At 40.2% G+C, this 27,842-nt stretch overlaps 1 protein-coding gene across 4 annotated transcripts in view; it reads left to right on the top strand.

The window, feature by feature from the left end:
- PLEKHG5 (pleckstrin homology and RhoGEF domain containing G5) overlaps positions 1 to 27,842 on the top strand; it is a 1,795,538-nt gene that overhangs the window by 1,145,452 nt on the left and 622,244 nt on the right. For all 4 annotated transcript variants that reach the window (XM_044063030.1, XM_044063029.1, XM_044063028.1 and 1 more), the window contains one exon: positions 9,995 to 10,124. In XM_044063030.1, the coding sequence (XP_043918965.1) occupies positions 9,995 to 10,124 (130 nt within the window). The remainder of the gene's footprint in view (positions 1 to 9,994; positions 10,125 to 27,842) is intronic.

Here is a 27,842-nt window from a genome sequence, read left to right as displayed (position 1 = left end):
TTAAATATGAGTTAACCAGAACACTTCTAATGAGGTTTTTCAAATGTTGAAAGGTATTTTTGTTTCTGTACAGTGAGTGATGACCAGGGCTGTTTCTAGGTCAGCATGAGCCAGACTGTTGCCTCGAGCAATGAATAGCCACTCCTAGTCACCCACTAAGGGCACAGTATACAAAGTAATTTAGAAGAGAGGGTACTTTTTTTTCAGGTTTTGCACTGAATGCCAAATTCCACAGAAATAGCCCTGTGTGTGTGTGTGTGTGTGTGTGTGTGTGTGTGTGTGTGTGTGTGTGTGTATATGCGCGCGCGCCATGCTATAGAGTAAGGGTGAGTATGTCCTCACAGAAAGCACTCTAAGAGGGGTTCGTAAAGGCAGATGGCTAAATGGGTTTTTATCATTCACTAATAAATCCTCTGGGAATTTATATGAAAGAAAATTACAAAATCATTCAAGAAAATGGCTTAATTTTCATTCAAATAAAACATATTTTGTAACTGTATATATCATTTACATGCAGTTTATTTGTGCATAATTTAAATATGAAGTGATTGTGGCTTAAACTATACCATTTAGCAGTTCTAGCAGGAAGTTGTTCACAGTTCCGTTACAGCTAAGAAATTCTGGTTTGGCTCTTCTGCATGAAAATATGTTGTAGCTTTTGTACTGTATAGAAGAAAAAGCAACAGAATACATGTTCAAAAACATCAACATAACAATGTATGAATGATTTGACAGTGACATTTTCTGAAAATTAGAAGTGTGGGATTCACAGATAAAAGGCCAAGATGTGGGTTTCAGGTTTCAGGGTAGGATTCACAGACAAGGAAGTGAAGATAAGGAGGTCAGGTTTTCGGATGGGTTGTGCAGTCAAAGTGACTGAAGTCATGGGTTTTACGTTTCCAGGTGTAATTTTTTGACAAAGAACTGAAACTGTGAGTTTCAAGTTTTCAGGTGGGACTTAAGTTACTGAGCGGGGGTCTATTTTCATGCTGAAGAAATCAGCACAGATGTTAGAGTTCTGTGAGCTGAGGGACGGACAGAGATTTATTCCTCTCTGAAACTTCACTTTCAACTTGTGAAAATAATCTGTTGAACTATAATGTCATAGTGCATGTCTTTGCTGTTTATTAAAATAGTTGTGTGATGCTGCTTTACTGATGGGGGTTAACAAACTCAAGATACATAGACATATAACTGTGTAAATCCATGACCCCTTTTTCCCATTTTTACACATGAGGTAGGGGTGTCACATCAACGGCAGGCATCTAGAGCCAATGTTCACACTACTGGGTGGCTAACCATGCCACTGTTTTTCCATACCACACATGTACATGCATGCACACACCCCTATCCAATCCCATACTGCATGTCTTTGGAATGTGGGACAAAACTAGAGCACCCAGAGAAAACCCACACAAACACAAAGAGGACATGCAGACTACTCACAGAAAGCACCCCAGATGAGAATCGAACCAGAGAAACTCTTGCTGTGAGGCAACACTACCTGTTGTACCACTATGCTGCATATAACTTTTAATTTTGAATCGTACAGTTCAACCATTAAGAAGCAAGAGTTCCATGGAATGTTCCAGAAACCAGAACTATATGAACAAGTACTGGATTTACACCTTTAAAAGGGAAGCAATTAATCTAGGTACATAGCTGAAGTAAAAAAAAAAGTATGGAAATAACATTAAACTGATATGAAAGTTGAATTTAGTTGTAAAAAGGACACATCTGAAAGGTAAGCATTGTATTCTTGTAAATAAAAAAAGAAATACAAAAAAAGTGAAAGTTGATGAGTTGTTTCACAGAACAAGCAAGAAATAGATGTTTTGGAAAGGAACTTGCATACATAACTAAGAGAGAGTTTAGGATGCTAATCTGACTTCAAGGTGGCCCAGTAGAGTTGGTCTGTCATTAAGTGAACTCTAACCCCCAGCAACAAGGCAGTCTTATTACTTTCAGACTGGGGTTTTCTCTGTCATCATTGTTATGCACACACTGTAGAATGACATCCTTGCAGCACCTGCAGCGACACATGCTTGTTTTGCAGTGCACTATGTGCACAGAGGTATTGTCTGTAGGAGACCTGTTGGTGGAATGCTGAGCCACAGCCCTATATGCTCTTTGACAGGTTTTGTGGATTGTGAATATGCCACTGCAGATCACTGAGCAAACATAAATCCACTTTTGGTTTTGGGCAGTACCTCTCCATGTTTAATTAGCTTATGCTCAGTTGAAACTGTCCCAGTGAAAACTTATTTGTTTAAAGGACCACTATGGCCAAAAGCAGAAAAGAATATATATATCAGAAGGCTAAGGTAACCGTACATTTTATTGCAAAGATACATTACATTTACTTAGAATGAAAGTGGTCACAATTACTGCCAATTCTTAACATTCTGTAGTTAGTCTGAAATTTTTGTCCAAGTGATATGCTCTGCTTTTTGACTATATAGGGGTATAAAGAATCCAACACACACACACTATATATATTTGTTGTATAACAAATGATATTCCAGTTCACTCAAGATTTTTTCCTGTCTTTATGAACTGTAGTAGGCATCAAAATGCATGGAAAGTGTGGCAGCTGGCAGTAATCTGCCTGAAGAAACATATGAGAGATTTTAGAAACTGTATAAAGTAATGTGAATCTGAAATACTGGTCTGTTGTCAAAAGTCTTGCGTTCCATAAGAAGATCAGAAGAAGATATGAAGTCATTTCCTGGCGGATTTCATCGAGAAAGTCACCAAGGTAATGGATGAGAGCAAAATGGTACACGACTGCCCACCTCAACCTGGCAAAACCATTTGACACAATACCCCACTCTGACATTGAATACAACTTCCCAGAACTGGGTATAAACCCATACATCTCCCACTTTAGAACTAGTTGGCTCACAGATAGGTCAAAAGAAGTCAGGATAGCATAGTCTACCTCCACAAAAAGGGCAGTCGCTAGCCAAGTCCCCCAGGGCTCGGTGCTGGAGTTGCAACTTTTTGGCAAATACTTCCCTGAAGTCAAGGCCACCATTAAAGGCCTCTGACTGCCCAAGTTCATAAACTATTGCAAACTAGATGCAGCCATAGCATCCTCCAAAGATACAAACTTCCTCCCTGGATTTGCAAAGGCTAATAATTGGTGCTAGAATCTCAATGCCAACAAATTCATAATAGTATCTTTAGGATACTCTGGAAATTACTGCATTTATAATACACCCCCTAAGAGATGACCCTGTGTCAGAGATTTGGGAAAGCTGCTTGTAAGCAAAGGTATCTTATCTAGGTCCAAAGATGTCATTGTTCAGTTGTACTCAGCTCTCATCACGCCACTGTATTTGTACACGGTATGTGATACTCTCCTGAATTTGTACACTGTGTGTGATGCTCTGCTGTACTTGTACACTGTGCAATACTCTGCTGTACTTGTACACTGCATGATACTCTGCTGTACTTGTACACTGTGTAATACTCTGCTGTACTTGTACACTGTGTAATACTCTGCTGTACTTGTACACTGTATGTGATACTCTGCTGTATTTGTACACTGTGCGATACTCTGCTGTACTTGTACACTGTATGTGATACTCTGCTGTATTTGTACACTGTGCGTGATGCTCTGCTGTATTTGTACACAGTATGTGATACTCTGCTGAATTTGTACACTGTGCATGATGCTCTGTTGTATTTGTACACTGTGCGTGATGCTCTGCTGTATTTGTACACTGTGTAGATACTCTGCTGTATTTGTACATTGTGCGTGATACTCTGCTGTATTTGTACACTGTGCAATACTCTGCTGTATTTGTACACTGTGCGATACTCTGCTGTACTTGTACACTGTGTAATACTCTGCTGTATTTGTACATTGTGCGTGATACTCTGTATTTGTACACTGTGTAGATACTCTGCTGTATTTGTACACTGCGCGATACTCTGCTGTACTTGTACACTGCATGATACTCTGCTGTACTTGTACACTGTGTAATACTCTGCTGTACTTGTACACTGTATGTGATACTCTGCTGTATTTGTACATGGTGCTCATTATAGCTGAATATTTTACTGCATATGCTTGACATTCTAGTATAGCATTGATATGAAGCCAAGGATTGTGGTATGACATTTGTATCGGGATGGCATAAAGTACACAAATTTGTGTGATATTGTTCAATATTTTTATGTCATGAAAAAAGTTCCAGGCTAGTACTTTAGTGCTGTCCCCTTCCTCAAAGAACGACTTTGGTTCCGTCCACCCAGCAGTCCCTGGCAAAAGCAGACGTAGCTCTACACTGTCCAGTGAGTTAGGACCTGCTGCAGTAATTGGGGCACTAAGTGGGAAGGCTGTAACAGCGGAATGAGGCTGTGGGCCACTTGTAGTGGCAAGGTTCTTCTTCATGAAGTAAACTGAAGGAATAAGGGATCCTAGTCCAGAAAAATGAGGTGACAGACAAAACCACTGAAGGCATACAACAAGAGCATGAGGTCTGAGATTGATTAGTGTTACAGCTGTTGGAGCAAGTACCGGAAACCAACAGTATGATGGCAGCAAGTGCCGTCTGCCATCTATTGCTTTGTTTGCATTCCTTCTGTCAAGACGAAGGATGATTGATGTGTTGTGAGGCAAGTTTAAATGTGTGTATGCTTTATTGAACTGCAGAGCACATGCATCAGTACAAAATGTTCACATGTGAAAAACAAATCATTAGAAAAAGCATATTTGTAAAAATATGGGACCTTTACTTTAAAATGGAGTAGGCTTGGTTTGATGTCATGCTGTTGTAGTCATTTTTTTAAAATATGCTTGTCATCTGCAATGCTCTACAAAACTGGGTTTTCCTTCTCTGTGTAAGTTCACCTCCATATAAGCTAAGCACTGTAATTGGATGTGGCTGGAGGAATGGATGTGCTCCTGCAAACTTAAGCTGCAGAAACATTTCCACAGTTTGTCAGAGATGCTGGCAGAATGAACCCGACACATATGATTAGTGCTAATGTTACAAACATTACACTTTGCAGTTGCTTGCTACTGTACTTGTGGCTTTTGTTGACTTCTTGTACACTTGGTCCTGTTATCCTTGCTTGGTCTTTAATAAAATAAGTGCTGTATACTGGGTTTTTTTTTTTGCCAGTGTTTTAAAATTTTGCATGGCCTGATTCATCAGTATGTGTAAGCATTGTAACTTGCTAAGGTAAATGTAGATATGGTGACTGCTGCTGTTATAATAGAGATTAATTACTGCTGTTGCTTTAACTGTAAATGTTTAAAGTCATTCATATAGCCAGGCTAGTGATTATATTTTACTGATAATGCTGGTATATTGCTGATATTTAAAATATCTGGTTCTGTTGGCAAGATATCCACATTAACCATAAATAGGTCATCTAGCACCCTGTGCAGTTCCTCCGGCTAGTGCCCCCTCAGCTCAAAACTGAGGATCATAAAAAAAATCTTTCTCGAAGTTGGACTAAAACTATATATAAAATTCCTTTTTACTTCTCCAATTATAGTAAGCTGTTTGCTACAAATGTATTTATTCTTTAGCCATTACCACAAATGCAGTGTCTGCATTCATTTATGAATTTGTGATATTCTCTCATGTTCATAAAACAATGATAGTACTTCACTCGCGTACCATCGACCTTATGGTGATGTGTCCTTAACTGCTTGCTCTCTTTCCTAGTTACGGCTGTGGTCATCATACCGTGATGTGTAGTTCTAGGGTTAAGATAAGTGTGGAATACATTGAGTTCATACCTGGCAACATCATTGCTCAAGAATTCTGCACAAAGCCAAAAATAATGGGGCCAAAGGCCCAAAATCGGACAGTTTTTAACTATTACTCTATTTCACTTAAAAAAGTTAATAGAACAATTTTTGTTATCCGCATGCATTTTCTGAATGACGCAAAATATAAAGCTGTAATGTCTGACTGACTGTACTCTAATGATTTACCAGAAATTGCAAATTTAGTAGGCACAGGGCAAAATTAGGGGCACTCTGTGAAGTCAAGGACAGTTGAGACCTAGGTGTTTTAATGTTTTGTATTGTATAAATTAATACTCCTTTTTATTGTGGCATTATCTGGCTACTGTTACCTTGGTGTATTATTAAAAATATATGCATGAGTAAACAAGACGTTATTGTTATTCTGTTTCAGGCTTATTACTAGGTTCTTGCATATGAGCCTCCGGTTTATAAAGGAAAGACAACCTTACGTGGCCACTCAGGCGGCAGTCATCAGGGAATTGCATGAAGAAGCAAAAGAAAAACAGCCTTATCAGTTGTAAACAACACCTTGCAATGCCACATAAATGGCATTGAGAAAGTAAACAAATATTTTGCTTTCAGCATTAAAAGCTATTGCATACCTTACTCTGCCACACAATGGTTTGGGAGGCACCTTAAGTTCCTGTTGTATTGCAGAAGACTATGTTGGGATGCTTGGATGTTTCCTTACATTAGAACAAGATGCAAGGCTGTGATAAGCAAGAAATAATGCCTGATAAGGGTGTGTGTTAATGTGTAATTATTGACCGCTCAGGGGTGTTGAGGCGTGATGCTGCAGGCAGGAGGTCCTCTACTCCCCTGGAAGGGCATTAATTGCACATTAACACACACCCTGAAGGTCATTATTACGCTTAGAGAATGGGCTTTTACAGTAAAGCTGTTGTGTTTTACTTGCTTATATATATATTTTTTATTACTGCATTATTTTTTTATATATTTTGGATGTAAAATAGTTCCTCCACCTAATGTTTTTAAGTTGCCGTAGTATATGTAAATGGTGTTAGAGGAAGCATTTTGCATTTTTTTAAATATCTAGATATTTGCTTTATTTTTTGGTCCATTGCTGCTAAAATGGTTTCTTGCCAGTCATTCGGTGATTGAAGTCACTAAATAATGACATACATTTGACTTTCAGACTTTATTTCCCTCCGAAAATTCATTTTCACACCGATCCTGTTCTTTAACTTTATTTATTTAAAAGCTGTTCCTGTTTTGAAGTCTTTGTTTCCCTTTATTTCAGGTTTTATCCACATTTCTTGAGATAAAAGGTGGAGAGGTACACAAACGTGTCTCTCCTAGTGTAACACAGACACTGTCCCCCCCACTCACACACCATTGCCCTTCAGAAAAAGCATGCTTACACAAGCCGTATTGCAGCCACTTTGTGTTTTTTTTTAAACAGGAGTGTGCTCCTGTTTTGAGCCTTTGCTCCCCCTTTATTTTTAGTTTTATACACTTAACAAAGAGAAGAGAGGTACGTAAACCTCTTGAGTGCTGCTGCTGCCAGTGTTGGATCGCTCTCAGTCTTCACACACCTCACTTTCATGCACACATTCACACACTTTTTTTCTTATTTTACACTTGCTAAACAGCAAAAGTGCTGCTTAGCGAGTGTAAAATAATGACTCGATCATTCTGGCATTCACTTGCATGCACGCATACACACACTTTTGGGCTTTGTTGTAATTTACTGGCTCACCAGCTGTTTCTCGCAGGAATGGGCATGGCTGGAGTGATTGACAGGCCTAATGCCTGTGATGTGGCATGCAAATAATGAATGACTGGCATGCCATGCAGATGTACCAATGGACATCATGCATGCATTGATTGTTGATTAGTAAGGTGGTTTCATGGGTGCATAAGCACTTTGTATTCATGTATTTGCGCTTGTTTAGCAAAAATATATTTTTTTCTCTAGGAAGCAATGTCCTAGAAGCTCATTATAGTAAAGGGTTGGTCAAGGAGGGGAATGCTTGCTACCAGATATTAACATTTTGATGTTAGATTTGCCTGTGACTGCAGAACTATTCATTGCATACTCTGTTTACTCTCTTTGTAGTGTGATCTCGGAATTGGTATATTGAAGTAGGGGGGTAGTCCCCCACAAGGGGTATGCAGGGGGGGGGTATGCCTCCCTGCAAAAGCAAAGGGAAAAACAGTAAGGGATGCAGGTGAACTTTTAAAATGTCCCCACTTCTACATGACATGGTGTGAATATTTCAAGTTTTCTACATTGCATTGTGTGGAGCAGGAACAATTTCTTGTCTGCAGTTTACCGCAGAGTGTCTCTCAATAAAAATGTAATATGTCCATCTAAATATTTTTTTTAAATTGATGCAACTTAATACACTGTAACACTGCCATTAAAAGCTTTGGAATTCAGGCAGAGGAGGTTCAGGGATGTGTTATGAAGTAATGGGAATGCTTAGCTTAATGCTATATACATACATGTTAAGTAGTGGTGGGAATGCATAGCTGAATGTTATTTACAATGAAACAATATTTATAGATCAATACAGTGTAAATTTTTTTTCTATTTTGGTTAACGAGTAGCAACTAGCCTGATTTCAAGTACAGTAAACTTGCAGTTAACCGGAACTCGAGCAAATAGAACTCTCAAGCAACCAGCAAAAAAAACTATAAGAAATACAGTACAATTGTCATGTATTGCACTTCCTGTTTTCCCCCTGCAGAAACATTCCTTACGTTTTTAGAGTTTGAGTTTTAAAAACTAAGATAGGAATATTTTCCCTCTCTCCCCAATCTAAGAACAAGTCAAACCAAACAAATAGTATAGGGTACAGTATTGGTCAGGCCTACTTTTAATAGTAGTTCTCAAGCAACCAGAAACTACAGTTATCCAGCATCTACCAATCCCCACGTGTGCCAATTAACTGAGAGTTTACTGTATTTTCATATGTTTTCTATTCTGCCTGTTTAAAATTATTAATATAATTCATGCAATTATGATTAGATGCCTAATTGTGTTTAAATATCAATAAGGTATATTTGCAAATCTTTTCCTGAGCTTTATACAGACTGTTTCCATGAATACCCAATTCCGCATGCATGTGCTTCCTCATCGGAATGAATATTCATGTGGACGAGAACCACATCATATTAGTTACTCAGGAGTACAGATAGACGTCAACCAGCTGGAGCTGAGTTTGGGGAGCACTTGCTATTGCGCATCTGGTGAGCCAGTACACTACATCATCACCCACTTTTGTTTTTTTTTTATATTTTACACTGGCTAAACAACAGAAGTGTTGCTTAGTGAGTGTAAAATAATGGCAGCCATTCCATTTCATTAATCCAAGCTCCATGGTGGCTTGATTTGCTGTTATGAAGTGGTGGACACATGTTTTGCAGCGGGCATTACTTGAACCTTAATACCCTGCTGAAGAACGCTTGTTTCCCAATCAGGGTACTGATATACAGTAAGCCAAGTCTCTAAGGACAGTTAATGATATTTTCCCACTGTTCTTCCAGCAAAGATCAAGTTCTAGAACTCCTTTAAATGTGTAGGATAGAGGATCATGTATGAGTCTTCAATTGTAATTAGACTGCTGCATGTTTGACAACTGCATGTCAAGAAATTCCTATCAAACTTTGAGAGGTCTCCAGTAACAAAGTGTATCCCTAGCACAGCCTTCTCCCTTCCCTTTAGGTTAGGCAAGGAGACCAATGCATTATTACCCCCCAAGCCCCATGACAGCTGTTCTAGCAAAGGCTGGGCTTCACCCGTCAGTCACATAACAGAGCCAACGAGTAAGCTGACTAGTGCTGCAACAAGTTTAGATATTGCAGAGCAGTTCTAGTGTAACTGGCTTTAAGTTATATTACTCCATGATGTCTATAGAGTTCTGAGAAAATATATTGTACTCTTAGTCAAATATGTATTTATATTTTTTTTAAATCACAGCCTTGCTTGTTGTGGTGTTGAGATCTATTAAAATGCCCAGCTCTGTGAAGAACTCTGGTTCCCATTGCACTAATTGTGTGTGTGTTCTTGTGTGTATATATACTGTTCAGATTTTATCTGCTTTGTTACTTGGGTATTCCTGCTTTTGAAACATGACAGGTCTATATTATGGAGAAATATGCCACCTTGTCATTTAGACTGGAGTTACCTGACTGCGACACCTTGTGTATTAAAAAATCTATTCATGAGTGAACAAGAATGTCTTTTTTTTTCAGGTTTGTCACCATGCAGACTGTCAGATTCTTAACCACAAGTCTCCACTGAGCCTGTGTGAGTCATGTGACAGCAAGTTTCACAGCACGATGCACTTTGACCGACATACACGTTTTGACCTACCACCTCAAGGTAAGATACAATGAGTTTAACTGTACTCTAACCATATTCTAATATAAACATTTTATAGATGAAAATTACTTGCAATAAAAATGGCAAATGGGACTTGCCCAGCGTTTCATCTCTGTCTGCAGCTCTGATAGTCCAGATATAGAAGAACACTGTAGAAAGGCTAAGAATCAAGGCTGGTAACACTTACACCCATTCTTTGCATGGTGCTGGGTTTGTCATAGGGAGAGGGGAATGCCACTGCAGACAAAGGAGAAACAGAAGAAAAGCATCCCGATCCAGGCCAGAACCTTACACTGGCCACCGAGCGAATGCAAAGAAAGGTACATGAAAGAATAGGATGAGGTCTGACCAGGGTAGTATAGGCAGAGTCTTTTAACTGGAATTCTGGTATTTAGGCAATATTCAAGATCAAAGCGGTTTATGCTCAACATACAACAGAGTTCAGAAATTGAAGTTTGATCCTTTTTATTAGGTAAAAGTTCTTGACTTCAGTCCTCAGAAGTGAGGCAGAAATGATGCAAGTATTTCAGATATCAGTCTATGTATTGGGCTCAAGGCAGATTGCTGCTGTTATAGGCAATGAACATTGGAGTATAGCCGTACAAAAGACACAGTACTGCTGTTGGTGTCTGTATTAATATCAGTATGGTTAGTGCTCAGGAAAAGGAGGAAGAGGGTAGAGAAGAAAACTGCACTGAGGGCAATATAATGCATAAAATAAAGCAAGAAAACAAACAAAAATCTGTCAATGTATTGGAGTTAAGGAGATGGAGATGCCATTTAGGAAAAATGAACAAGATGGAGAACTGTGCCACCTCAAGCAAGAGGTGCCAAAAAATGAAATGACAGATTCGGACATGTTGGTGGTAAACTCTGTAAAGAATGGGGAGAGCAGCAAGCACATTAAGGAACAAAGCAAAACATAAACAGTGCAATACTTAGGGCAAAAAAGGGGGAAAGAAAGTGGGAGAAATGGAGAAATCCTAAAATAAATAGTTATTTAAGTTCAGTCTTTAAAGCAGTGATGTGCAGAACAGCAGAACTCGCCATTATAGGTCCATTCATGGAGTAAATCACAAAATAATTCTTTAAAACAGAATGTCAAAAAGGCAACGAGTCAAGACAAGGTCTGTCTCATACCTGTAATGAAGCAAAGAGCAGAAGTACTGAAATAGTTTTAGTAGTCTCTCTAAGAAGTTAGGGGAGCCAAGACTATGTCCCTGGAAAGGAGTAGAATGCATGAGATTCCACATTAAAAGAGTAGTAGTCGTAGGACAGAAATTTAAAAGTACAGGATAATTAGTCTAGCTTCTGAATTAGGAAGAATAACAGTAATATGGGGCAATTGTTTCTGGGAAAAAAATCTTACTGAATACATAGGTTCATAGGTGTATACTAGGCTAATGGCCACTAGGGCCCTTTTAAGCCAAACCATGCAATCCAAATGTGACCCACAAATTTGATTTATATAGGTGGTGATTTACTGACTGCCTCTGTCCATCAGAGACATAGGAGTCAAACCAGGGGTGAATTTCTGATTACCCATCCATTGGTCCAAGTTGCACTAAAAAAGTGATAATGAGGAACTCTGCTTTGCATGGATGGGGGGAGCCTGTTCTAAAGAATGGGAATTTATTAAGAAACATATCTGGCTCTCTCCAAAATATCCTATATATGTCACAAGCAAAATTTGTCTTTTACTCTAGTAGTTCTGATGCTATTTCCTTTGTGGGTGTGTAAAAGGTTCATCAAAACAGGCTCCAGGGGATGCCCTATATGCAAGTCAAAGATTCCCTCACAGATGTCGGTATGGCACCAAGTAAAGAGACAGGGCTTTGAGGCAATCAACATAGAAAATTGTGTTTATTCCCTGTTTCCTTTTTGTAAGGAAACTTCATAGATGTTCCAGTTGCTGTATGTGTCTAGTTGGGTGCATATGAAGTGGGTATTATACGCTGCAATGGGTCTGATGAGGGTTCAGTACAATGGTGTGATGGCCTGTCTCGACCTAGATACCATGCCTTGCTTTTATGTTGAGCAGCAAAGAAGGACTTCCTAACTACCTTGCACACAAGCTGGTTGAGGGTTACGTTACTATCTGCATGAGTTCCCAGATTCCTGACTAGTGAATCAACTTTAAAGGGTGTTTCATTGATGACGTAGCTACCCAGTGTGGTAGACTTTCCAAAATGTACTATAATGCATTTTTTGGAATTGAGTTTTAAAACATGGCTTTGGCACTAAGCGTTTGTATTAGACCTTCCTGAAGGGTGTTGTCATACTTGGGGGAGATTCAATGACTGTTCCCAGTTTGCAATCATCTGCAAACTTGGGTAGCTAAAGGTCTGATATTGCCTTTGACATCAGACAAGCAGATGCAAAGAGGAGTGTGCCCAGCACAGAGCCCTGGGTGACTAGCCTCTTTATGAGGTGGCCTCATCAATTCTAATCTCCTGGATCCTATCAGTGCACCAGCTAGCTATCCAGCATGCTCTAAAGAGGTTTATACCTATTTCCATAAGTTTGTTGACAATGCCCTGATTTGGAGTATTGTATCAGATGCTTTAGCTAGATCTAGGTAGGCAGTTTGCACCATTTCTCCCTCATCTATTGCCTTAGTGACCTTTTCAAAGAAGTGCACCAGATTCAGTAAACATTACTTCCTTTGACAAAGCCAAACAGGGATGAATCCAGTGTCTAAGAGGTTTCCTATGCCCTTGTTGATAATTTCCATGATGATTCTTTCCAGAGCTTTGCAGACTAGTCAGACTAATGTGTATGTAGTTCCTAGAACCTGTTGAAGGTCCTTCCTTATGAAAGGGATTGACCGTTGCAGCCTTATAAGAGTTTAGTCAAGAACATGACCCAGGCAGCATTGGTTCTCAATAGAAATTCCACTTCAGACAAACCTTTCCCAGCTGTTTGACAAGGTGACCTAAACAGGGAACACAGGACAGGTCATAAATTGTTCCCTCTAGAGACTTTTTTTTTTGAAAAGTATTTCTCCCACAGCCATACATAAAGTTTTAAGAGAAGCTAGCCCTCCATTGGGTGGGCCAGAAGGTGATATCCTCATATCTCTCAACCACTCAGTGCAAGAAATCTAGACAAAGCCAGAAAGGATGGGGGACAAAGGCCCAAAAATAAGGACAGAATTTAAATATTTCTCCTATAAACTTAGAAAGTTGCTAGAATAACAGATTTTGCATTATGTATTTTCTGAAGGTTCTAAAGTCTGAAACTCAAATGTCTGTCATTATTTGGTATTATTTAGTGACTTCAGTCTTCAATGATTTGCCAGAAAACCATAATTTTCTTTGAGGAAAAGACCAAAAATATGAGGTGAAAATCTGTACAGTTGAGGTGGATATGCTGGATAACACTGATTGGCTACCACAGCAGGATCAATCCCATTTTAACAAAACTGTATTCAAGGAATGCTTTCTCAGTTAAGAACTTTGATTTGAGAGTGCATTCTTTATCATTGCCTTTGTCTTCCCCACATCCTTCCCACTATTACCAACTCTGAGGTAACATACACATTCGGTGACCTGTTTGGAAGAGTGTGCATATTTGCAAACTAAAATTCTGATTCATATAGTTGGCTATTTAAAGTTTGACTGGATCTCAATCAGTCAGAGGAGGTTAGAGTAAGAAAGGACTGGAAGGCAGACTGGATAAGCAATTCACAAAGGGAGGATATATATGTATGGTTCCCAAATATTAAGCAAAGTGTAGAAGATTTAGGATTTTTACTTGGAAGTATTTGCATAGGTATTTTTATACTCAAGCAGACTCTGAAGAATTTTTCCAAAGGTAGACTGCAAATATTGGAGGTGTGCTGGGGAAGAAATGGGTTATTGGGAACATTTTTTGGGAGTGTAATAAGATGGCAGACTTTAACAATTCCCTGCAGACTACTCTGATAGAAATACTGGGTGAGCAACTCAGTGTAACTAAGAACATTTCCTTGAGCTGTGATGCAGGCTCTGAATTGCCTAGACAAAGTAAGGTCTGAGTTTAGAAAATGGAAATCAATGTGTAAACCAACCATAGTAGAAGTAGTGAATATAGTAAACAAAGATGAAAGAAATGGAAGTGAGATCTTTACAAAAGGGTAGGAGCAAATTTCATGGAAAAATTGGCAATTGTGGGAACTATACATGCTGAATAATGTTCTGGAGGACAGATGAGGTTTAAGGGAAGGCAGGAAATGAATGACCTATGGAGTGTTGGACAATGATTGTACGGAAGATCATATGTGATGTATAAGATGATGCATAAGGTTTGCAACTGAAAATATATCAATATGGTTTGTTTTAATTTATATAAATGTTTGATTGCCTGTGTCATAAGTATTAATTCAGTATAGATACTTTGTTTACATATGGTAACAGAAAACCGAATTTAGAGTTAAGAAAGGTAAGTTATTAATGGGACATCACAAGACTCAAAATTGTTAACAGTTTTCACTGATGTTGCAAATGATATTGTAGCGAAGAAAAGCACATTTAGTTGCATGTAACACTTGTATCTGTTAGAGTTGTTGCATGCATTAGTATGAAAAGGATGAAATAGGATTTGGCACCTGAGAAAGCTCAACTAGGTTGTTGGCAGATTTAGCTTTCTTGTAACAAAGTTGTCAATAATTATCTTTGTATATTTTTGAAAGAAAAGTATTGTGGAGAAAAATGTGCAAAGCTACATACAAGGTATTTTAAATGACAAAAAACCTTGATATAACTGGCTGTCTAAATGACCGGTAATCAATATAGAAGGTAGAAAAGATATATATGAAAATGAGACACACAAGAAGAGAAAACAAAAGTAGAAAGTTACAGAAATATTCTTTCTTTAAATGGTTTATGAATACACAATGAGCATTACTTTTTAATACCAAACACAGTGGGATTTAACAAACAGTGTTTCTTTGGTTGTATTCTTAATCAAGCAAAGTCTGGCCCAGTGGCCTTAAGTTGAGCCCTGAGTATGCCATAAGAGGACATGGGGATTTATGTTGGTGTTGGGCAAATTTAGTGATTTTAAAGGTAGCTTCTGATAACATGCATGCTGTCAATACCAGTATCTAGTGGTAACATAATATTTTTTTCTCTTAATTTTAATTTTTCTTTTCATCAGTACATATGACTTAAAAACATACCATAGATAATACATAACAGGTATGACCATTATTTGCAATTATATCCCCACCTTCATTAATTTAACAAATTGCATGTTCCACATTACCTTTTATCAAAATATCCTTACCCCTTAAACCTCTTTGTAAATGAACTGGAGAACAAAAGTTTCATATCTTGTTCATGCCTGCTGTAAAAACATACTTGTGAATGAATCACAAGTTTCTGTAACCAAAAATAATTTTTAGTAGATATGCTGTCTGAAATGAGTCTGCATGTCCTCCCCGTGGTTGGGTGGGCATTTGAAAGACATGCGTAAATGGGCGTGCCTTCGTGGAAGGTTGAACGTCGAACTGGCACCTCGGTGTTCGTCAAAATCTACTGCCAATCATTAGCAGACTGGAGTTCCACTGTGGCGACCCCTAACTGTGAAAAGCCGAAAGACAACAGCAACATGCTGTCTGAAATCTATACAGCACTTGTATTATATATTTCAATTGTACTTGTCAACATTTCAGCTTTATTCTGCTCTTTGATTCAACAATTTGTAAATCTTCGATGCACAGACTTAGATTAACTTTGTCTTTGTAAAATGATTCTGATGTACAGTCAACGTGATTACATACCCCAAAGCATGCTTTCTTGTGTCAGTAACTGCATATCGTACATATCCCCCCGTTTACAGTTATGTGCTTATTTTAAATGCCATCTTCCATTTGTACCATCGTTTTACCATTTGCCACTCATTCATTTTCTTTTCCTAAACCTTGAAGCTATAAATTTAAAAGTTGTCTCATGGTAGAGAAGTCTAATGCTTTATCAGGTGTTAGCTCTGATTCTCTTAACAGCCAAAGTCTGACTTCATTATTTTTGATATTTCATGTAATACTGTCGCTGGTCAAGTGAATTATGGAAGTCTGACAACTCTGTTCGTCTGCACTTCATGTCTGTCTGTATCTATTGACTCCTGAACGCCTTGCCTTCTAGTTAAAAATAAATGCCTTAGATGTGGATTTTTTTACTCGGAATATGTTTGGACTTTTTTTTCAAAGTTTTTAATTGTATTTGTCCTCATTCGTGAGAGATTCTTTTACCTTTGACATGAAGGAACATTGCACTTCGGACATGTTTTGTTTTTCTGTTGCTCCATTCACACTGAAATGTAGTCAAACTTTTGGATCTGAAGTTTCTGGTTTTCCAACAGGTTACTAGACAGCATTGGAGCGAGTAGTTCAACCTGTGAAATTCTGAGCCTCAATGAAAAGTTGTAGCAATGAAGGCTGGTGGTCCAGGGTGTTTTTTGAGTGAAATGTGAAAAAATGAAACCGCTGTAGTATGATATGAGATGCTTAAATGTTCAGTCTTTAATGGAAAATAGTTTAGTGAGTCTCATTTCATTGTTAGCAAACTGTAATTGCTAATAATTTTTTTGCATCTAGTTTTAGTTTGAAGTTTGGAAAATGAAGCAGCTTGTGACATAAGTAGTAATAAAGTCCACTATCAAAGTGCAGCATGAAAATAATGTGCCTTGGTGCCAAATATAGCTTTACATCTGACACTATGTAATATGTGTATATGGTTTTACATGCAGTTTTAGGGATGGCTAGTCAAACTGGGGAGTAGGTTTCCTCCAGCTGCTGAATACTGAGCAATCATGCAACTAGTAACTCGCTCACACAGCTATCGCTACTGTATTAGTTTATACAGATACGATAGGACTTCTGCAGACAATCTCCCATAAGTCCACTTACTTAACTGAAAGAGTGAGACCACAGCTATTGTTGTAGCCCCTGCCTGACGACAAACCGGAGTGGAACATGTCACGCTTTGAGTTGTTAGTCTAATGAAGTTATGTTTCAAAGATATGCAACTGCAGCATTTCTCCCCAGGCCTTTGGTGAAAATTGGCTTTGTCCAAATCAGACTTTCCCATTAAACAAATGTTAAATAAATACATTTAAAAAATTTACCAGGTGACATGTCAACTTCCCCACTTGGTGTACCATTTTCCTGCTTTTTGTGTAAGTGCAGATCCAACATCAACAAATAGTTCATAGGTTCATACTAGGCTATCTGCCCTAGGGCATTTATAAGCCTAGCCAGAGTTGTGTGGCTTTCACCACCCCTTAGGTTGAAGAATACTATACCCATTAGTTTGCCGTGCCTCTGTCGAGCAGCGATACAGAGATGATCCCCGGGGTAAACCTACGATCTCCCATCCACTGGTCAAGATTCCTCTTGAACAGAGCCAGCGAGGTGCTCTGTCTCACATGGACCGGGATTCTGTTCCACAGCATAGGGAGTCTCTGGGTGATGAATTTGTCCCTCCAGCACGTCCTATTTATATCCGTGTTGAGGTTTAAGTCTCTTGCTCTTGTGGCTCTGGTGGATTTGGATTTTTTGAGGTGGAGCATGTCCATTAATTCCGGGTTGGACATGGCCTTGTATGTCAGGCACAGGTCACCTCTGAGCAGACGGTATGCAACTGAATAGAGCTGGAGTTTCTTCAGTCGGGCAGCATATGGCATATTTTTGAGCCCCTTTATCCTTTTGGTGAGGAACTTTTGGGGTCTTTCCAATTGCTGCAGGTGTCGGGTAAGATACATTCCGAATGGGGCATTGTACTCCATCATTGGTCTGATAAGTGAAAAGTACAGGGGAACAATGACCTCCCTTGATCTGGATGTGAATCCCTTCATAATCAGGTGGGCAATGTAGAAGGTCCTCCTAACCACTTTGGCAATGTGAGTGTCAAAAGAAAGGTTACTGTCAACTTGGGTCCCCCAGGTCCCTGATAACCTCTTCTGTGCTTAATGGATTGCCACCCATGTGGTAACTTGGGGTTACCTTGTTTTTACCAAAGGGTATGACTATACATTTTTTGGCATTTAGCTTAAGGCCATGGCTCTGGCACCAGTTATCCGTTTCTATGAGACATCTCTGAAGGATATCTTTGTCTGATGGATTTTCAACTATGGTGCCCAGTTTGCAGTCATCTGCAAACTTTGTCAGCCACAATCCTCCTATGTTTGCCTGCACTTCTGAAAAGTAGATGCCGAACAAGAGGGGGCCCAGGACTGAGGCCTGTGGGACACCGCTTGTGACCGGCTTGGAGTCTGACATGGCACCAGCAACTGTAACCCTGTGGGTTCTGTCCTTGAGCCAGTTTGCAACCCATCTTGTGACATATGGGTTTACATTTAAGCTGGTGAGCTTTTCTATGATACCCGAGTGGGGTATTGTGTTGAAAGCTTTTGCAAGGTCAAGGTAGGCTGTGTGAACTGCCTTACCCTCATCAATGGCCTTGGTGACTGTTTCAAAAAGTCGACCAAGTTCAAGAGGCATGATCTGCCCTTGACAAAGCCGAATTGGGTAGGATCCAATGTCTGTAGGTCCCCTATGTCTTTATTTATGAGTTCCATTATGATCCTCTCCATAGCTTTGCAGACCAGGTTGTTAAGCTTATGGGGCGGTAATTACCAGGGTCCGTAGAAGCACCGCCTTTGTGGAGTGGGACCACAGTTGCCGTACGCCACTCTTTGGGTACGTATCCTGTGGTAAGGCTAAGATTAAACAGCAGCCTTATGTGTGGGTTTAGTTCCTCATTGAGTTTGTGTAGCACACAGCTGGGGACACCATCCGGTCCCATTGATGCTGTGTTTTTAGCTTTAGAGAGAGCAGCTCTCACCTGGGAATTTGAGATGCAAACTGGGAGCCATTATTGAATCCCCAAATGATGTGGATACTCTACAAAAGGGCCTTACAGAAACAGATGCTTGGTGCCAGAGCCATGGGCTCAAGCTCAATGCCAAGAAATGTATTGTTATCCCCTTTGGGAAAAAACATGTATCCATGAATTACCATATAGGTGGCAGTACACTAAACACAGAAAGTGTGATAAGAGACTTAGGGACACAGGTGGACAGTGGTCTCACCTTCGATAACCACATCGCCACAACAATCAGGAAATCCTTCTATGTGGCACACCTCATCACGAAGGGCTTTTCATCCAGAAAAAAGGATGTCATTGTCCCACTGTACTCATCCCTCATTAGACCCATTATAGAATACAACGCCCATTTGGTATGTACCTCTCAAGACATCTGCAACAACTGGAAAGGCCTCAGAAATACCTCACTAAAAGAATCACAGGCCTAAAGCAGATGCCCTACGCTGACCGCCTTAAAAAACTCCAGCTATACTCTGTGGCATATCGTCTACTCAGAGGCGATCTCTGCTTAACATACAAGGCCATGTCAAACCCAGAGCTGTTGGACATGCTACACTTAAAGAAATCCCAATCCCTCAGAGCTACACGCCCAGGGATCTAAACCTTGTCATCACAATAAACAAAACATGCTGGAGGGATAGGTTCCTGACCCAGAGACTCCCCAGACTCTGGAATAGATTGCCCATACATGTCAAGCAGAGTGCCTCTTTGGACCTCTTCAAGAGGAACCTTGACGATTGGATGGGAGAAAGGAAATTCACCCCAGGGATCACGTCAGTCACCCTGCTAGACAGGGGTCCAGGAAAGTAAATAATGTGGGAAGAAATAGCCAGGGAATTGTTATGGCTAGGCTTGTATAGGCCCTAGGGCTGATAGCCTAGTACCAACCAACCTATGATTGGGAGGCTACACTCTGCTGAGATAGATATTTCTCCTTTTGAGGGGGAGGGAGGGGAGAAATTTTCACTGAACCCGTCTGCCAGTATGTTTGTAATGTCTGTGGGTTCAGTGATTTTTGTATCATTTTGGACTTAATTCTGAGCATATTTGGGAGTTTCCACCCAGATTTCTAACATAGCTAAAGAAGGCCTTATGATTGTCTTTTGAGTCCTTGGCAATTTTTCTCTCAAAGTTGGTCTTGGATGATTTTATGAGTGATCGTAGTTTTTTACTAGTATTGATCAGAGATGTCTTCCCTTTTAGGGATTTTGCTCTATCTTGTAGTAGCTTTCTCTTCTTGTTGTAAAGTTTGTTTATGGCTGGGGTCCACTAGATCGGGCGCTTGCCTTTGGTGGAAAGGGTCTTGATTTTATTTGGGATTGCTTGATCCATGCAATCCTGGAGGTGCTCGTAGAAAGCATTTGTAAGGGATTCAGCAGCGTGGGTTGTGGTTTCCAATGGCACAGGGGCCTTGAAGGATACCACACCAGTCTTAAGAAGTGTGAAGTTGGCTTTTGAGAAGTTCTTCACTGTGGTCTTTTTTTGTTGGGGGTGGGGGCGGGATGTGGATCTCCAGTGAGATTAGTTTATGGTCTGATCTCACCAATGAGGGATATACTTCCGGTGTGGAGCATTTTGTCCCCATGTTTGTGATGATCAGGTCTAGTATATTTTCACCTCTTGTGGGAATGGTGACAAGTTGTTCCATAGCATTTGAGTTTATGAACTCCAGGAACCTTTGGACTAGGGTATTGGGGCTTGAGTAATGTTCCCAGTCTATGTTTGGGTAGTTGAAGTCACCCAATAATGATGGTGTTTGGAGAGACATTTATACTCTCCAGTGTCTTCAGGAAAGGCTGTGTGGGGTTCCTGAGTTTGAGAGGGTGGCCTGTAACATGCTACAAACTGTAGAGCAGTTTTGCCTATGGTTAATTGCACCTGAATGTTCTCTGATGCTTCGTGAGTTGCCACCAGCCTGGAGGTGTGGGTATCCTTGATGAATATGGATACACCCCCTCCTTTTGTGGTACGGTCCGGGTTTTGGGGCCGGAACGCATGATATGAGGTAAAACCTGATAGTGCCGGGGTGCTCTCAGGAGCCTTGAACCAGGTTTCAGTCACAGCACAGACATCGATGTTCTCCATACTGAGGAGGGCTTCGAGGGCGTGCATCTTGAGATTTAGACTTCTGGCATTGAGCAGCATTACCCTTAGTTTTTTTCCATTATTGTTATAGTATCTGTGAATAGAAGCTACTGATCTGCTTGTGAAAAGTGGTAAGATAAGGAAATATTGGGAGATATCAGAATGCATCTGCAGATAAAAAATTCAATTTTATGTAAATAGCCTGGCATTTTATTTATTGGTTGTGCATGGGTGAGGTGGGGCACATATAAAGCAGAAGGGAAAATAAATTTAAGGAAAAGAGGAAGACAGAAATTAAATTAAGAGGTTGAAAGGGAATAAAATATTTAAAACATGTAAACTCCAGACTGATACCTGCTTATATTAGAGGAAACTGGAAAGTGTAGAATACATACAGGTCGCCTCTAGACTACCTCTTTTAAACAATATGCATAAGGGCGGCATATGGACTACAACTGGAGTGTGAAAGTAGACATACAAAAAGTGTGTTTTCTTAAAAAGATTACAAAAAAAACCTTGAATCTACTTTTTGAGCTAGTTTAAATTCTTTCACTGACAGTACTACTGCATTTGCAAAGGCTGTTGCATTCTTCAAGGATTCTTTCTATAAAAGAATATTATCTGCCTTGAGCCTTTCACCTTGTATTATCTTCCTTTTGTTCTTGTTTCATCTTTTTGAAAGTGTATCTACAAAGAATAGAGTTTTTTTTCTGTGTTATTGAAATCTTTTTTATAGCCCTCAAAACACATACACAGGCACGTGCGCGCACACACACACACAAGCACTCTTCTGATTTAATGCTCCTTTTATGGGTTATTGCTTCCCAGAAGCATTTGTCTGCCTTCATTTTAAGCTGTCTTGTTTTATACTATTCCTCTAATCTTAGTCTCCAATTCCATCCTTTCTATAACTTGTGTTTTGACTCTGTTATAGATCTTTACTATAGGACTGATTAGCTGACTGGTCACCATACTTTTGTTCATAGGCATATACCAGGCTAACAATCACTGAGGCCTGTATAAGCCTAGCCATGCAACCCAAATGTATCCCATGGGCTGTTTTGCCTTAGAGTTTGTTTTAAAGGGTGTATTTTTGTTAGGGCATGGTTTAACTGCTGCCTCTGACTATCAAAGATATAAGTGTCAGACCAATGGTAGATTTCTGATTTCCTATCCACTGGTCCAGGTTACACTTGAATATGGTTAGGAAATGGCTCTGCTTCATATAGATGGGAAGCCTGTTGCAGAGAATGGGGATTCCCTGAGATACCTGTCCCTCTAACTTGTCCTATTTGTCGTAAGCAAACTTTACTTCCTTGGATTTAGTAGATTTGATGCTGTTCATTTTGCAGATATGCAAAAGGTCCATTGGAGCAGGATACAAGGATGCCTTGTATGCCAGGCATGAATCATTACTCTGTCTATTGGAAACAAGAGTATAGGGATAGGGCCAGGATGCCTTGTATGAAAGGCATGAATCATTACTCTGTCTATTGGAAACAAGAGTATAGGGATAGGGCTTTGAGGCAATCTGCATAGGACATTATGTTTACTCCCTGTATTCTTTTTGTGAGAAACCTCTGTGGACATTCCAGTTTCATGTGCCTGGTCAGATACATGCCAAAGGGAGTGTTACACTTGATGGGTCTGATGAGGACCGAGTACAGTGGCACGATTAGTTCTCTGGACCTAGATGAAATGGGTCTTGTACGTTGTGGCACAGAATGATTTTCTCACCATCTTAGACACCTGCTGATCGCAAAACTGGTTCCTGTCTACATGTGTCCCTAAATCCCTGACTACTATGTCAGTTTTTTAGGGGCATTTTACCGATTAGTAGCTTCTTACAGTGGCTGGCTTCCCAGAATTATTATGCATTTCTTGCTATTGAGATTTAAGCTGTGGATTTGGCAAAAGTCATTTGTGTTAGATCTCCCTGTAAAATGTTGGATTTTCTATGATCGCTCCCAGTTTGCAATCATCTACAAATTTGGTAAGCCAGAGGCCCTTGACTCCAAAGAAATAGATACCAAAGAGGAATAGACCCAGCAAAGAGCCTAGGGGACTGCACTGGTGACTGGCCTTCACAGAGGTGATCTCTCCAATCCTTTCCTGGGGCCTGTCTTATGAGCCAGCTGGCTATCCAGCTAATTACACATGGATTTATGCTGTACTGTATGAAATGCCTTAACCAGATCAAGGTAGGCAATATGCGCCATGTTGCCATCATCCATTGCCTTGGTGAACTTCTCAAAGAAGTTCACCAGATTCATTAGGCATGACCTGCCTTTGACAAAACCAAACTGGGTTGGGTTCTGTGTCTAAAGACTTTGTGTGTCGCTGTTATTCATTTCATTGATTCTTTCTATGGCTTGGCATATGACACTAGTCAGACAAATGAGTCTGTAGGTCCCAGAATCCATTGATAACCAGCCTTTGTGCAGGCTATGGTTTAATATTGACTATTGCTCTGATAGATCATATATTGGGCTATTTAGGAACCATCCTGGGATATTATCAAGGCCTATCAAAGCTGTGTTCTTGACCTTAGAGATTGCCTTTAAGACCTGCCCCTACTGATAGTTGGAGAGATTGTTAGATGGTATTTCATGGGGATGGCTGGGGGTGAGAGGAGGTTAAATTTGTAGCTAAATTTGTCAGCTAGAAGATTTGGTATATCTCCTGTTTCTGTAAACATAGCTGCATTTACTAGCAGTTGTATGCTATCTTTGAAGATTTAGACTGAAGAAGGCCCAGGAAGTTATCTTGACCTCAAAATTTGCTTTGTTGGATGTAATTCTCTTAGTTGTCTATTCAGTTTGATGAGAGAGATTTTATCTTATTTTTAGTGTTGCAGTTCTTAATTATAGCTATGAAATTTTTCTTTTGTTATACAATGTTTTTAATTTTGGATTCCACCAGAGTAGTTTGTTTGGGCATGCTTCTGGTAGGAATGGCACCCTGTACGCAGTCATTGACATGGCTGTACAGATTTGCTATAGATAATGTTGTATAAGATGCGGTCTTGTATGGGTTTGGAAGGGAATGAAATTTTGACAGTTTATTGCTTAATAGAAGGTAGCTTGTCTTGGAGTATTTCTTAATTGTGACAAGGTTTATTAGGGTTACAGAACTGATTTTTATTTTGAAGGAGGCTGCTTTGTGGCCTGACCTTACCTGACAGGACACGACATTGGGGGGGCAGTGTTCTCAGATGTTTGTACCCCGGTAGGGATATGCACTCTCTCTGGTCCTGGGTGTTTGTGTTTACAAAGTCTAAGAAGGTCTCCTCCTGCAAATGCAGGGGTTATGTATGATTCCCAGTATATATAGGGAAAATTAGTCATGCATAAGTACAGTATTTGATTGAATAGTGAGTGAATCCAATAGAGCTAAATATGAACTATGGGTTTCATGGGACATGGAAGGTGACCTGTATGGAACTTTGTCTATAGTAATCTGAATGCGGAGGAACTCCAGTGCATCATCCTATTAAACCAACCTAGAAGTACATGCTGGTCATTGATGTAGATCCAGGCATCTCCACCTTTAGTCCCTGCCTGTGCAGTTACTGATCTAATTGGGTGGATAGTACTAAAGCCTTGCACTGCTGTGGTGCTCTCTTCAGCTTTAATCCATATGTCAGTAATTGCGCAAAGGTCTGCATTCTCCAGGGTGAGGACAGTTTGGAGGGAATGGAGCTTCTTGTTTAGACTAATGTCATTGAGCAGTCACACCATTCGATTTCCCCGGATAGATTTTGCTATGGTGGAAGTTTGCCATTACATTATGGGGAGGGCAATGATTTAGTCAATATGTGAAAGCCTAGAGGGGATGGATGCAGACCTTCCTTGGCAAAGCAACATGATTCAATCATGTCCTCCCATACTGACAAATATTGCATCCCCCTACAATCACACCAGAAACTTAGTTAATTATTAAAAATCAGTAATCTACTGTTTGTATTGTGGCATCTTCCTTAGTGAAGGTAGAATGCTGCTTAGTGCTAGGCACATACCAGCCTTTGACACACAGTTAGCGAGCTCCACAGTGTCTCTTCATATTGTCTAAGGAGGTACATCTCAGGTTATTTACACCTACATTGACTATGATTGAATCATACTGGTCCCTGTGGTGCAGTGACTTGAGTGCATGAGTAACTTGGTGGATTGTGCCCCTTGATAGGTAAATGACCATTATTTTCTCCTTGTTCAGCCTGGTGAGTGGGGCATCAGTATGTCCTACAATGAAGCCTGCTATGACTAGAGTCCAAGCTAGTGTAATGGCTAGCTTTATGAGCATGGTAACTGAAGCTCCAATGGGTGTGGCTGTATGTGCCACTGGGTGTGGCTGTGTGTGCACTGTCAGGTGTTGTCACTGGGTGTGGCTGTATGTGCAGTGTCGGGGGTTGTCCCTGGGTGCAGCTGTATGTGCACTGTTAGGTGTTGCTACCATTGAGTGCTTTCAAGTTTTCTGAGGATAATTTTTGTGGATGGAATGTCTATGAGGCCTTTGGACTTCGTGAATATTGCATTTAAGTGCCTCAGCATGCATAAGTCTCTGTGTGGGGTGTGTAGTGGGTGTAGTGCATGTGTTTCTGGTAACCAGATTGTTATTTTGAGTGCTTGTAGATGAGAATTTTGTCTCTGGAGACATTGTGTATATACATCTCTTAAATAGTGAGTTTGTTTCTTTGATTAAGTGGTTGTCTGTGAACAGGAGACAATTGTTACATTGTCTGAATATAGCCATCAAGCAGACTGCGGAGAAATTGGGAAAGTTCATATCCATAATGTCATGTCCTTTGTTGGACATGCTACTAGGGTGTAGTGTATGAGGGATTAGTAGTAGGCTGACTAAGGGTACTTTTGAGACTAGAGGCTAGACTAGGCTATATAATACTAAATTCAAGGGGTGGTGCTTCCCGATGGGCAAGACTAGCTGCTGTGTGCTACTTGATGCACAAAGTAGTTACTCTATACTCACCGAGTTACTGGTAGTTTCAGTGGTAGTTTCATAAGGAAGGAAAATTTGGTTTCTAGGTGTCTGCATCTATACACAGCACAACTAACTGCTGCTTTACAATGAACAGCGACATGCAAATGCACCAAATCTATACAGACACTTAAAACACAGTAAACTGGCTTCCAAGCCCTCTGGCCATTAAACAGACTACAATTAGAGCTTTATGCATTTCCTAACTCAGACCAGACTACTGCATACTGCCACTCGATGGAATACCCCTGTCCTTAAAAAGACCAAAAAGTTTGCTTTAACAAACAAGCTTGACAACATGATGTCAAGTCGGACATTTAGTGAATTCTGTCATGACCCACTTGTGTCCTTTTATCCAGTCAGTCTTTCACCCATTTTGCTATTTGTGACCTACTCCCATTTGCCTTTTAATCATTAGATTTTTGTATGGTATGTGTCAAGTAACCTGCATGTAGGCCACACCTCAAGTCCAATTCTTTCTTATAGTGGTGATTATTCAGTTGGATTTATTTGGTGCGGTGATCCTGATATGAAGCTACACTGCTTTGGACCCAGTAATCCAATGACTTCTAGGTATGGTGGAATGATTTCAGGTATGGTGGAATGATTTCAGGTATGGTGGAATGATTTCAGTCAAAAGTGACACCATGATTTTATCCACAGTTTCGTTCAGATTGATAAGTTGTTGCCTTTTAGTGTCTGTTTTGCTTCTTCTCTTTGTGATGGAGACGTGCATCTGTCTTTGTCCAAGCTTTAGAAAACTTGCCTTATAGGGTTGCCACTTTTTCAAATGCCCAAAGTGGGACATTTTGCATGGAAACGTGAAATTTTAGGTTCATAGGTTCATACTAGGCTATCTGCCCTAGGGCATTTATAAGCCTAGCCAGAATGTGTTTGGCTTTCGCCACCCATTTTAAATTTATTTTGCTGTGCCCTTTTTCGAGGTTAGTATACTGTGCCTCTGTCTAACAGTGACACAGAAGTGATACCCGGGATAAACCTACGATCTCCCATCCACTCATCAAGATTCCTTTTGAAGAGAGTCAATGAGGGACTCTGCCTAACCTGGACTGGGATTTTATTCCAGAGTGAAGGGAGCCTCTGGGTTATGAATCTGTCCCTCCAGCATGTCCTATTTATTTCAGTGCTGAGATTCAAGTCTCTCGAGCACGTAGCTCGATGGGATTTGGATTTTCTGAGGTGCAGCATGTCCATTAATTCCGGGTTGGACATGGCTTTATACGTCAGGCACAGATCGCCTCTGAACAGGCGGTATGTCACTGAGTACAGCTGAAGTTTCTTTAACCGGGCAGCATATGGCATCTGTTTGAGCCCTTTGATCCTCTTGGTGAGGTACTTTTGGAGTCTTTCCAGTTGCTGCAGGTGTCTGGTAAGGTACATCCCAAAAGGGGCATTGTACTCAATTATGGGCCTGATGAGGGATGAGTAAAGAGGCACGATGACCTCCCCTGATCTAGATGTGAATCCCTTCATGATTAGGTGGGCTATATAAAATGTTTTTCTAACCACTTTGGCCACGTGGTTGTCAAATGAGAGATTGCTATCAACTTGGGTCCCCAGGTCCCTAATTACTTCTTCTGTACTTAATGGATTACCACCTATGTGGTAATTTGTGGGCACTTTGTTTTTGCCAAAGGGGATGACTATACACTTTTTGGCATTTGGCTTGAGGCCATGGCTCTGGCACCAGTTGTCTGTTTCTATGAGGCCCTTTTGGAGGATGCTTGTGTCGGCTGGAGAGTCGATTATG

Source organism: Protopterus annectens, chromosome 2.part1, assembly GCF_019279795.1.
Source record: "Protopterus annectens isolate FY-2018-M chromosome 2.part1, PAN1.0, whole genome shotgun sequence".
Taxonomy (NCBI): domain Eukaryota; kingdom Metazoa; phylum Chordata; order Ceratodontiformes; family Protopteridae; genus Protopterus; species Protopterus annectens.
This window is presented reverse-complemented; position numbering and strand designations above follow the sequence as displayed.